This window comes from Cetorhinus maximus, unplaced genomic scaffold, assembly GCF_964194155.1.
Source record: "Cetorhinus maximus unplaced genomic scaffold, sCetMax3.hap1.1 HAP1_SCAFFOLD_578, whole genome shotgun sequence".
NCBI classification, from domain to species: domain Eukaryota; kingdom Metazoa; phylum Chordata; class Chondrichthyes; order Lamniformes; family Cetorhinidae; genus Cetorhinus; species Cetorhinus maximus.
In genome coordinates this window covers 88361-101661 of record NW_027596520.1, presented here as the reverse complement: position 1 = coordinate 101661, position 13301 = coordinate 88361, and the positions used below count along the sequence as shown (strand labels likewise).

At 44.5% G+C, this 13301-nt stretch overlaps 1 protein-coding gene across 3 annotated transcripts in view; it reads right to left on the bottom strand.

The window, feature by feature from the left end:
• Positions 1-13301, bottom strand: part of LOC144674167 (EVI5-like protein) — a 106462-nt gene that overhangs the window by 14772 nt on the left and 78389 nt on the right. For all 3 annotated transcript variants that reach the window (XR_013574481.1, XM_078535655.1, XM_078535654.1), the window contains exons 4-6: positions 12534-12758; positions 8401-8475; positions 6249-6374 (exon numbers count right to left, since the gene is read on the bottom strand). Coding sequence is in view for 2 of the 3 variants with exons in the window: in XM_078535655.1 (XP_078391781.1) it covers positions 6249-6374; positions 8401-8475; positions 12534-12758 (426 nt within the window). In the remaining variant the exon portion in view is untranslated. The remainder of the gene's footprint in view (positions 1-6248; positions 6375-8400; positions 8476-12533; positions 12759-13301) is intronic.

Sequence of the window (13301 nt, the reverse complement as noted above, 5' to 3'; positions counted from 1 at the left end):
AATGCAGTTGTCATAGGAGATTCTATAGTTAGGGGGACAGACCAGGTTTCGTCATCATGAGTTCCACATGCTGTGCCGTCTCCCTGGTGCCAGGGAAAAGTACATCACAGAGAGGAGACAGAACACTCTGCAAAGGGAAGGGAGGGAGTCACAAGTTGTGGCACATATCAGTGTCACCAAGTAGAGGGGGCAGATATTGAGGTTCTATGGTCAGATTTTCAGAAGCTAGGGAAGATGTTGGAAAGTATGACCCTGAGGGTACCATCACAGAATTAATCTCTGGATTGCTCCCAGTGCCAGGCGCTGGTGACAGTAGAGATAGGAAGATAGGGAGGATCAGTACGTGGCTTGAAGCATGGTGCAGGAGGGACGGCTTGGGACATTGGGACCGGTACTGGGGCAGGAGGAACCTAGTCAAAAAGGGACAGGTGCACCTCAACAGGACTGGGACCATTGCCCTGATGGGAAGTTCACTCGTGTGGTTGGGGAGGATTTAAACTAAATTGGCAGGTGGATGGGCACCAGCGTATAGAAACAGAAAAGATGAATAAGGTGCATAAATGGAGTGTTGGACTGTACCAGAGAATGGGGTATTTCCCTATTAGGAGAGCACGATGAAGCAGGAATACAAAGACAGGTTTGCGATGCATGTATGTAAATGCACAAAGTTGAGATATTTTGGTGAATAAGGTTGGTGAGCTACAAGCACAAACAGCCGTGTAGGAATATGATGTGGTGGCAACAAGAGAAACATGGCTCAAAAATGCTGAGGACTGGGCACTCAATATACATGGATATAAAATGCTCAGGAAAGACAGGGAAGGAAAACAAGGGAGGTGGAGTAGCAGTACTGATTATGGAAGACATTGTAGAATTAGAAAGAAAGGATATCCTTCACAGGGCAAGGGCAGAACCGATTTGATTCAAGTTGAGAAGCAACAAGGGTACAGATCACGCTACTGGGGCTATTCTGAAGGCGCCCAAAAAGAGAGAGAGATAGAGGATTAAATCTGCAGGGAAATCACAGAGATATACATGAACTATCGTGTAGTGATACTAGGGAGCTTCAATTACCCAAATATCAACTGGGATAATGCTGGAGTAAAGGGTAAAGAGGGGAAGGAATTTCTGACATGTGAACAGGAGAACTTCCTTGGCCAGTATGTTCTTGGCCTGACCAGGATGGTTGCAGGGGAGGCGATGGCGCAGTGGTATAGTCGTCGGACTAACAATCCGGAGACCCAGGTCAGTGCTCTGGGGACCCAGGTTCGAATCCCGCCACAGCATACGGGATTCAATAAAAATGTCTAACGATGACCATCAAACCCATCTGATTCACTAATCATCGCCCTCCCTTAGCTTAGTTGAACACCACTTGGAGGAAGCACTGAGGGCGGCATGGGCCAGAATGTACTCTGGGTGGGGGAATTCAATTTCCATTACCAAGTGTGGCTGACCAAGCCTTAAAGGACATGGGTGCTAGACTGCGTCTTCTGCAGGTGGTGAAGGAACCAACAAGAGGGAAAAACATACTTGATCTCATCCTCACCAACCTGCCTGCCGCAGATGCATCTGTCCATGACAGTGTCGGTAGGAGTGACTACTGCACAGTCGACGTCCCATCTCCATCATGTTGTGTGGCACTGTCACTGTGCTAAATGGGATAGGTTTCGAACAGATCTAGCTGGGCATCCATGAGAGGCTGTGGGCTACCAGCAGCAACAGAATTGTACTCAACCACAATCCATAACCTCATTGCTTGACATATCCCCCACTCTACCATTGCCATCAAGAACATCATTCAATGAAGAGTGCAGGAGGGCATGCCAGGAGCAGCAACAGGCAGACCTAAAAATGAGGTGTTGACCTGGTGAAGCTATAACACAGGACTACCTGCATGCCAAGCAGCAAGTGATAGCTAAATGATCCCATAACCAACAGATCTAAGCTCTGCAGGCCTGCCACAACCAGAATGATGGGGGACAATTAAACAACTCACTGGAGGCAGCAGCTCCACAAATATCCCATCCTCAATGATGGGGGAGCTCAGTCACACCAGTGCAAAAGATAAGCTTGTGGCCGTCAGCCAGAACTGCCGAGTGGATGGTCCATCTCGGCCTCCTCCAGAGGTCCCCAGCATCACAGATGCCAGTCTTCAGCCAATTTGAATCACTCCATATGATATCAAGAAATGGCTGAAGGCACTGGATACTGCAAAGACTATGGGCCCTGACAATATTTCAGCAATAGTACTGAAGACGTGTGCTCCAGAACTTGCCGCACCCCTAGCCAAGCTTTTCCAGTACAGCTACAACACCGGCATCTAACCGGCTATGTGGAAAATTGCCCAGGTATGGCCTGTACACAAAAAGCAGGACAAAGCCAACCCGGCCAATTATCGCCCCATCAGTCTACTCTCCATCATCAGTAAAGTAATGAAAGGGGTCATCAAAAGTGCAATCAAGCGGCACTTGTTTAACAATAACCTGCTCACTGACACCACTCAGCTCCTGACCTCATTACAGCCTTGGTTCAAACATGGACAAAAGAGCTGAACTCCCGAGGTGAGGTGAGAGTGACTGCCCTTGACATCAAGGCCACATTTGACCGAGTGTGGCATCAAGGAGCACTAGCAAAACTCGAGTCAGTGGGAATCAGGGGAAAACTCTCCACTGGTTGGAGTCATACCTAGCATAAAGGAAGATGGTTGAGGTTGTTGGAGGTCAATCATCTCAGCTCCAGGACATCACTGCAGGAGTTCCTCAGGGTAGTGTCCTCAGCCCAACCATGTTCAGCTACTTTATCAATGATCTTCCTTCCATCATAAGATCAGAAGTGGGGATATTCGCTGAAGATTGCACAATGTTCAGCACCATTCGTGACTCCTCAGATACTGAAGCACTCCATGTCCAAATGCAGCAAGACCTGAACAATATCCAGGCTTGGGTTGACAAGTGGCAAGTAACATTTGTGCCACACAAGTGCCAGGAAATGACCATCTCCAACGAGAGAGAGTCTAACCATCGCCCCTTGATGTTCAATGGCATTACCATCACTGAATCCCCCAATTTCAACATCCTGGGGGGGGTTACCATTGACCAGAAACTGAACTGTTCTAGCCATATAAATACTGTGGCTACAAGAGCAGGTTAGAGGCTAGGAATCCTGCAGTGAGTAACTCACCTCATGACTCCTCAAAGCCTGTTCACCATCCACAGGGCACAAGTCAGGAGTGTGATGGAATACTCCCCACTTGCCTGGATGAGTGCAAGCTGCAAAGCACTCGAGAAGCTTGACACCATCCAGGACAAAGCATCCTGCTTGATTGGCACCATATCCACAAACATTCACTCCGTCCACCACGACACACAGTAGCGCCACTGCGTACCATCTACAAGATACACTGCAGGAATTCACCAAGGCTCCTTAGACAGTACCTTCCAAGCTCACAATCACTGCCGTCTAGAAGGACAAGGGCAGCAGATAGATGGGAACACCATCACCTGGAAGTTCCCCTCCAAGTCACTCACTATCCTGACTTGGAAATATATCGCCGTTCCTTCACTGTCGCTGGGACAAAATCCTGGAACTCCCTCCCTAACAGCACTGTGGGTGTACCTACACCACATGGACTGCAGCAGTTCAAGAAGGCAGCTCACTACCACCTTCTCAAGGGCCACTAGGGATAGGCAATAAATGCTGGCCCAGCTAGCGAAGCCCACATCCCGTGAATTAATTTTTTAAAAAAAATCTGGTGCTGGGAAACGAGGCAGGCCAAGTGGACTAAATGTCTCTGGGGGAACACTTGAGCAAGAGTGATCATCATATCGTAAGATTTAGACTAGTAATGCAAAAGACCAAGAAGCAATGTAAGGTAGAACATCTAAATTGAAAGAGGCTATTTTCAATGGGATCAGAAGGGATTCAGCCAAGGCAAAATGGAACCAAAGAAAGACAGAAATAACTGTAACAGAACGATGGGTGATCTTTCAGCAAGAGATGCTTCAGGCACAGACTTTGTACATTCCAACAGGAGGGAAAGGCACAGGAACCAAAACCCAGGCTCCTTGGAAGACAAGAGATATAGAGAAAACGAAGAAACAAAAAAGGAAGGAGGGTGTATGATGCATGTCAAGTGAATTCTTCAAGCAAGAAACAGATCAAATACAATAGGTTAAGGGGAAGTGAAGAGGAAAATATGACTGACAAAGAGAGAGTATGAGAACAGAATGGCAGTCAACGTAAAAGGAACCCAAAAATCTTCCAGTAGCACATAAATAGTCACCGGGTAGGAGATGGAGTGGGTCCGAAAGGCACTAAGGGTGATGTATGCTCAGAGGCACAGGGTAAGGCTAGAATACTTAATGAGTACTTTGCATTAGTGTTTATGAAAGAAGAGGAAGCTGACAAAATATTGGTAGAGGTAACGAATGGGGTGAAAATTGAGAGACAGGAGGTATCGCATAGGCTGACTACATTTTGAGTCGATAAGTCATCTGATCTGGACGGCTTGCACCCCAGGTTGCTAAAGGAAGTGGAGGTGGAGATAGAGAAAGGGCTTGCCATAATTTTCCAATCATCCCTTAATATGGGTGAGGTGCCAGAGAATTGGAGTGTGGCAAATGTGACACCCTTAGTGGAGAAAGGCAAGGTCAGTCCTGACAACTGCAGGCCAGTCAATTCAACATCAGTTATGAGGAGGGTTTTAGTGACTGAAGGCACTTGGAGATGTTTGGGTTAATTAAGTTCCAGCACAGATTTGCAAAAGGCAGATTGTGCTCGACAAACTAACGGAATTCTTTGAAGTAACAGAGATGGTTGATGAAGGGAATGCAATGGTTTGTCAGCTATATGGGTTTTAAGAAAACCTTTGACAAAAGTACCAGATAAAAGACTGGTTAACAAAATTGTGATGCATGGAATAAGAGGGTCAGTGTCTAATTGGATAAAAAGTGTCTTAAGGTCAGAAAAAACTGATCCTTATTAGCTGATAGTGCAAGGACTAGGGGGCACAGGTTTAAGGTTTTGGCTAAGATATGCGGGGAAACGAGAGGAAGAGCTTTTGTACACAGTGAGTGGTCATGACCTAGAAAACTCTGCTCACAAGTGTGGTTAAAACAGGGACAATGAACTATTTCAAAAAGGAAATTGGACGAGCATTTGAAGGAAAAAAACTTGCAGGGTTTGGGGAATAGAGCGGGGGAATGGGACTGAGTGCTCCACGGACAGTCAGCATAGACTAGATGGGCCAAATTAACTCCTCCTGTGCCGTAAATTGACTCTATGGCTCTTGTAAATAACTGGGAGTTATCAATTCAGTCTTGTAATCCTACCCTGCTGCGGGCTTGAAAGGATAAATTTGTTAGGAAGAAAACAGAAGTCAATTGCCCCGTACATCCATTCTGTGGTGCACCGCATTACAGTAATTTTACATCTAATCTCATTTAGGAGTTCAGATTTCTAACATAGCTTGCAATCACTTCCAGGCATTCATTATTCATTATTTCCTCCTACTAAACATTGGCAAGACTGAAGCCATTGTTTCTGGTCCATGCTCCAAACTCCATCCCTCACCCTGGCAACAGTCTCAGAATAAGCCAGTCTTGTTCACAGCTTTGGTGTCACATGCAGTGAACTTCCAGCCTCTCATTCCTGCATCACTAAGACCACCTATCTCCACCTCTGCAACATTGCCCGACTTCACCCCCAACTCAGCTCATCTGCTTTGGAAAGCCTCATTGATGCCTTCACTAACTCTAGAATTGACTATCCCAACCCACTCCTGGCTGCTCTCCCACGTTCCACCCACCGTAAACTTGAGGTCATCTAAAATTCTGCTGCCTGCCTCTCAACTCACGCCAAGTCCCGTTTCCCTATCACCCCTGTCCTCGCTGACCTGAACCTTGACTGTAAAATTCTCACCCTTCGTGGTCTCGTCCCTCTCTACCTCTGCAATGTCTTCCAACCCCACAGCCCTCAGATATCTGTCTTCATCTAATTCCCTTGTGCGTTCCTGATTTTAATGCTCTGCCGTTGGTGGCCAGACCTTCAGTTGCCTCAGCTCCAAGTTCTGGAATTCCCTCTTTACACTTCGCTGCTTCTGAACTTGGCTTTCCTCCTTTAAAATGCTACTTGAAAAATACCTCCAAGCTTTTGTGAGTGAGCAAGGATTGCTCAGTTTACTCCAAGTGTTTCTCTCTCAATTCTCTCGAATGCAACGCCTGGCTTTGTAGGAATCAGCTGGTTACCTGTATTAAGTACTCAAACTGGTAGATGCAGAGTCCCAGCTCTGCCATACTGGGTTTGAAGAGCTCCCGCAATCGATATTCTTGCATCAAACGCACAAACACACAAAAGGCTTCTTCCTCGGGCATCTATAAAAGGAAAGAGAAATTTGCTGCAGGCGAGGCACCGGGAAAACGTGCAAACAATTTCATTTCTGCACAGGCTCAAATTAAACCATAAGGCTATTGGCTAAAGAGCAGCGATTATTGAGGAAGATTTCATTGTCAAAGAAGCAAATACAGAAGGTGTAAAAGAAGCTTCCAGCTCTTTACACAATCCCTTGGAAGAGCTGTGGGAAATAGTTATGGCGAGAATAAAATGTGGGTTTTAAATTCTTCCCCTGAGGCTATTCTGTTACTCTATTTGAAATGGGATTACTAGGTCTACAAGATTGCTATAACATTTAACAGAATAAACACCTGGAGCACTCACAGGGCTCCTAGAATGAGATTTTTAAAAGATCCACATAAAACTGGTTGTTACATCCTGACAATGTCAATGAATAAATATTCGACTACTCTTTGACAGCATTTCAGTTTTATGATGGTGTAGTTCAGGCAGCATCTTTCACAGGATGCCTGCTGTGAATAATAATGCCCTAAAATTAGGCTGACTACCTGGCAAGTTTCTGATTGTTTGTTTAATCTCAATGGGCTAGATGGATTACACACTCTACACACTGCTTTCATACAGGAGCATCAGTCAAGGCCTGTTCACTGGGTTAATACTGCACAAAGCAAGTTCCATCCTGTGTGCAGAACACCTGGTTATGTGAATCACAGAGCAGAAAAGACCCTTCGGCCCATCGAGTCTGCACCAACACATGAGAAACACCTGACCTTTCTACCTAATCGCATTTACCAGCACTTGGCCCATAGCCATGAATGTTATGACATGCCAAGTGCTCATCCAGGTACTTTTTAAAGGATGTGAGGCAACCCACCTCCACCACCCTCCCAGGCAGTGCATTCCAGACCGTCACCACCCTCTGGGTAAAACATTTTTCCTCACATCCCCCCAAACCTCCTGCCCCTCACCTTGAACTTATGTCCCCTCGTAACTGACCCTTCAACTAAGGGGAACAGCTGCTCCCTATCCACCCTGTCCATGCCTCTCATAATCTTATACACCTCGATCAGGTCACCCCTCAGTCTTCTCTGTTCCAACGAAAACAACCCAAGTCTATCCAACCTCTCTTCATAACTTAAATGTTTCATCCCAGGCAACATCCTGGTGAATCACCTCTGTACCCCCTCCAGTGAAATCACATCCTTCCTATAATGTGGCGACCAGAACTGCACACAGCACTCCAACTGTGGCCTCACCAAGGTTCTATACAACTCCAACATGACCCCCTTACTTTTGTAATCTATGCCTCAATTGATAAAGGCAGGTGTCCCATATACCTTTTTCACCACCCCACTAACATGCCCCTCTGCCTTCAGAGATCTATGGACACACACGGCAAGGTCCCTTTGTTCCTCAGAACTTCCTAGTGTCATGCCGTTCATTGAATACTTCCTTGTCAAATTACTCCTTCCAAAGTGTATCACCTCACACTTTTCAGGGTTAAATTCCATCTGCCACTTACCTGCCCATTTGACCATCCCATCTGTATCTTCCTGTAGCCCAAGACACTCAACCTCACCGTTAACCACCCGGCCAATCTTTGTGTTATCCGCAAACCTACTAATCCTACCTCCCACATAGTCATCTATGTCATTTATATAAATGACAAATAATAGGGTGAGCACAGATCCCTGTGGTACGCCACTGGACACTGGCTTCCAGTCACTAAAGCATCCTTCTCTCATCACACTCTGTCTCCTGCAACTAAGCCAATTTTGAATCCACCTTATCAAATTACCCTGTATCCCATGCACATTTGCCTTCTTTATAAGTCTCCCATGTGGGACCTTGTCAAAGGCTTTGCTGAAATCCATATGGATCAAATATCTGAAATAAAAGATTGCTCTAACAAAGCTGATCCTTGAAACACCAGGGAAAGGGTCGAGACCTTACACTAAGATACTTAGACACAAGCGCCATACCATTACAATGTTCAGCAGGAATTGCTGACCCTGGTACATCACTGGAGAAATTATTCACACTAACCTGCATGAGGAGCAGCCCCACAATGAATGCACTTCCTTGGCAATATCCAACTTCACGGTCAACTAGAGAGTATGCCTGTAACAAAGCAACTGAATGCAGTCTCAAACCTGGGAGAAAATTCAGATACTTACACCACATGGTGACTCAGCAGCACAGTGATGGTTAATAGACAGTTATATTGCTGCTTAACAATAATGGGAATGTTGGAAGCTCTGTCTGTCAAACTAACAAGGGCCTATAGAACCAACCTATCCAAGGTCTTGTTCAATTATTTGCACTACCTGGTATACATGAACGAGATTGCACTATAATGGATCTTAAGAGTACAGCTTAGTAAATGTTAAGTTTTCACCTTGCAGGTTATGACGATGCAAAACCCTCCATGGGTTATTCCTTGACAATTGTCAATGTGACTATTATCCGTGTGCTAATAATAAAGTGATAATGAGTCAGACATACCTCCATTGCCCATAGCCCATTGTCGCAGTATGTAACATGTCAGTCAGGCTGCTCAGTCACACGTGACAGAATCTAGGGAAAAGGCCATCCCTTGGTACACTGAGTTCCTTGGGTACATTAACCATTGTATATTTTCTGGAATACCGTCAACCCGTGAGGGTGCACAGGTAAGAGTTACACACACCAGCTTTTAAGCTTAAATTTACTGCTTTTGATTCAAATTCATTGAATTCGACTTCTTTCAGTGCTAACTTCTCTATTTGGTGTTGTCGATGTAATTCAAATCGAGTATAAAAGTACACGGGGAAGTAAAAGTGAAATGAATTATGGCTTGAACGGCTCAAGTTCAAGAATTGGTGAACAGCTGCTTTCTCTGCTGCAAATTAAATGACTCTAGTCTTGTTTGTCTAGTGTTTACTCTAAGGGTGAAATTTGTTTAATTTGAAATGACATTGCAGCCCTCAATGAGATCCCAACATCGAATTCACGTCCCCGTATCCATCATTCCATTTCCCAGCACTGAGTCGATAATTTAAAGATGTGCTGTATTATTCCAATCCCAAGCCACTTGAAGAAGTACGAGGCTAGACACTAATACTTTTCTTGATAATAGGTTTATTTACAGAATGCAGCATTCCATCCGTCTGCTTCCTATCTACTGTAGGCCTGAGGACAGCAGCCACTAATTGTTGCAATTTTGTATTTTTGCATTTTATTTCTGCTTTGCTCTTGATTTTAAGTCTAGGTTGAATATTTAAAGTTATTTTGTATTGAATCATACTTTGGAGACATTGATCTAAACCTAGCTGTGATTATTATTGATTAGTTAATCAAAGCACAAATCAGTAGGGACGTGTTTTCCCAAGACCTTGTTTTCCATGTTGGGCCATCCACAGCTCTTGTTTGGTTTACGACTCTGTTATTTTAGTAATCTAATGGGGAAAAAGTTATTTTTTTATTCATCAGAAGTCCCTTTACTTACTGTATTCGATGATCCTTGAACTACAACCAGGACAATGATTAGGCTTACATGGGGCGGTCAACTATGGTGTGGAATCAGGAGATGAAGTTTGATTGATGGACATGCAGCCTGACTGATGGCAGTTCAAAGGATGTGTAAACAACTTGAATAGGCAAATTTGTTGAGAGCCTGCAGTGCCTGTGAGGAGAATTGATAAGGACATGTGTTTACCAGGCCTGTTTTGAGAAGATCTGAACAAGGTCGCGAAAGACTGGAGTGGAGCAAGAAATCTGGCTTAAAAGGGACGCTGCTTCCAGGATTCAGTGCTGCAGCCAGAGTGGGATAGTCAACCACTGGAGGCTGCTGGGGGAATGGCCAGGAACAGAGTGACTGACTGCAGTACCCATCCACTGTGAGGTTATTTGGAGACTTTGAGATGTATGAACCAAAGGGAATTTTACCGAATTAGGTTCCTGTCGTGGGACAGACTAATTTGCAGTTATCCATTCTGGGGAGTTGTTGTAAGCAGACCAGTTTGAGGTTAACATTCGTAAAATAATAAATATATATAATATATAAATAATATATATGCCTGTAATATAGTATTATTAGAGTTGCCTTTCTTCCTTTTAATATATAAAGTGCTTTCTCCTTTCAATAAAGTTATCTTTATTTTTACTTTTTTTTTAAATCAATTATAATTGTTATATCACTATCATTATCTTAATTTTCATTATTCAATAATCATTCATTATTCAATAAAATTGTTGTTTTAACACGTTACTTGGCATTGTCACTCATTCCTGTTATGTCTGGAGTACAGCTCCGAACCCAAGTGAGACTCCGTAGGGATACTTTCATCCCCCTTACACAACCAACCAAGTGTCCCAGCAGTCTCTCTTTATAAGTGTTCTAAGTACTTAATTAAACAATGCCCTTCATCAGTGCATCTTAATATAATTAGAACTTCATTTACATGCCGTGGCATAGCACATAACCCTTTGTAGCCCACGGTGTAAGCATGAGTCCCCATATGATAAGTTACCATTTTAGAGCAGCCTTTAGGGAGCTATCTAACAGAAAGGTAGATGTTCCTTGCACACAGAGGCAAGACAACATTGAGGGGGTGTCAGTGATGGCCTCTTCAGTGTTGGGAAATGTAGTTCACTTTCCAGTATCCGTTATTTCAGGTTGGGATCGAATTGAGGAATGCAAAGTCTTGTGACTTTTTTTTAAAAAGTAGGATATCCTGAGAAATTGCAGACCTGTCTGAATTAGGACTGATGTGGTTCTAATCGGATCTGTGTCTTAACTTCATTTATCCACCTTTGTTCCAAACACGAACCTTACCTGACAAAAATCTATCAATCTCAGTTCTGAATAGCCACAGTGGCCTCAACAGCTTTTTGGGGGAGAATGTTCCAGATTTCCACCATTGTGTGTGAACAAGGCCTTCCTGATATCACCCCTGAATGCAAAATGCTGCAGATGCTGGAAATCTGAATTATGAACAGAAAATGCTCAGCAGGTCCGGCAGCATCTGTGGAGAGAGAAATCAAGTTAATATTTCAGGTTGATGGCCTTTCTGAGCCAGTTCTTGTGAAAGGTCATCAATCTAAAATGTTACCTGTTTCTCCCTCCACAGATGCTACCTGACCTGCTGAGTATTTCCAGCACTGTTTTATATCACTCCTAGTGGCCCAACTCTAATCTTAAAGTTGTGGGCCCTTGTTCCAGAGTCCCCCACCAGAGGAAATAATCCTCCACAGTTCCCAGTTTCTCGCCTTTAGTAAATAATCCGATTTAACTTTTTCAGGTCCAAAGTGGATGACCTCGCACCCACCCCACACTGAACTCCATCTGCCACAGATTTTCCCCACTTCCTTAATCAATCAATGTCCCTTCACAACTTCTGCTCCCATTTACTCTATTACTGTTTCACCACGGGAGAGATTCTCTTGGTGAATTTATAGAGCAAATCTAAACCACACATCCTTTTTGGCCAAAATGTTGTAACTGGGGAAGTTACAAAGGTCACAAAGTGAAGCTTCACTCAACATCCAGGCCAAGCAGCTGCTGTACCTGGAAACAGGCTTCAGGGTGTGCATGCCTGCTCGTTGTGAGGTGTACTTTTAGAAATTCAATCAATCCAACATGAATAATTTACAAGACACTGGACTCCCCAACAAAATGTTTCCATAACCCAGCAACTTGCCTTCAAAAGCTTGCATCTATATAGTAAACCCAGGAGAGATCGGAGAACCAGAGGGGTTTAGGGAGGGAATTCCAGAGCTTAGGGCCAAGACAACTGAAGACACAGACAACAGTTGTGAGATGGAGGAAGTGGAGGATGGACAAGAGCCTGAATTGAAGGAGTGCACAGCTCTCAAAGGGTTGTTGGGGCTGGAGGAGGATATGGAGATAGGGAGGAGCGAGGCCATTAAGGGGTTGGAACATAAGATGAGAATTTTAAATTTGGGGTGCTGCTGGACCCATGAGACGATTTAAGTCGGTGACCACTGGGGTGATGGATGAATGAGACTTGATGTGAATTCAGATATGGGCAGAGCTTTAGATGAGCTTAAGTTTACAGGGGGCTAAAACTGAGAGGCCAGCCAGAGGAGAATAGGAATAATCAAGGTTGGAGTAAACAAGTCTTCAGCAAAGGGATGAGGAAATCATAACTGGGTTGGAGTTAAGTCTCATCTCTCACCTTCATGACATTGAACAGCACCTCTTGTCCGAGACTGTCTTGTCCTTTAAAGAATTCATGCTCTGGGTACGTGCGAGCAATGTCTCTCCGGATCAACTTCTCACAGGGAGAGGTCATCTTTAGCAACTCTGAATACTGATTTTTCACCGGCATGTCAGTCGCATTGCATAGTAACTGCCAGACAATCCCCCGGAAATGGTGCGGAATTCCTTTCCGAATAAGCTCCTGAAAAGAAGAGACATTTCTTTCATTTCTTCCCCCTCTTATCCAATTTCCCTTCTACCACCTGAAAAGGCACTGGGCTAATGTTTCCTGTGCAGCGAAACCCTGCAGCCCTTTGCCCAAGTAACTACTCTACACAGAAGCCCAAACACCGAGCAAATCAACCACATTGAGCAACTCCAGCAGAGGTTACTGGACAGCTTTAAGGAGAAGACCTGGCCATTTTCCCCTCCTTAGCTTAGAGCCACTGAGGACAGCTACAGCATCAGTATCCAGAGAAAGGGTTATTGCTATTGGCTTCAGTATGCCAACCCAGAACCCTTCCATTCTGTAATTACCCATTAAGACAAAAAGAAAGGCCTACAGAGAATGACATATTGTTTATCAGATATGAACACAATGTTCAAATCACAACCAACCATGCAGTCAGCAAAATCCTTCAGAGCTGCCCACGGGGTGGGAGAATAGCATGTGCTCATTAACCCCTCCAGCTTTTCCCTCCCGCATAGTGCTCAGCACCTTACTAACCTGGCAAGATCACCTCTA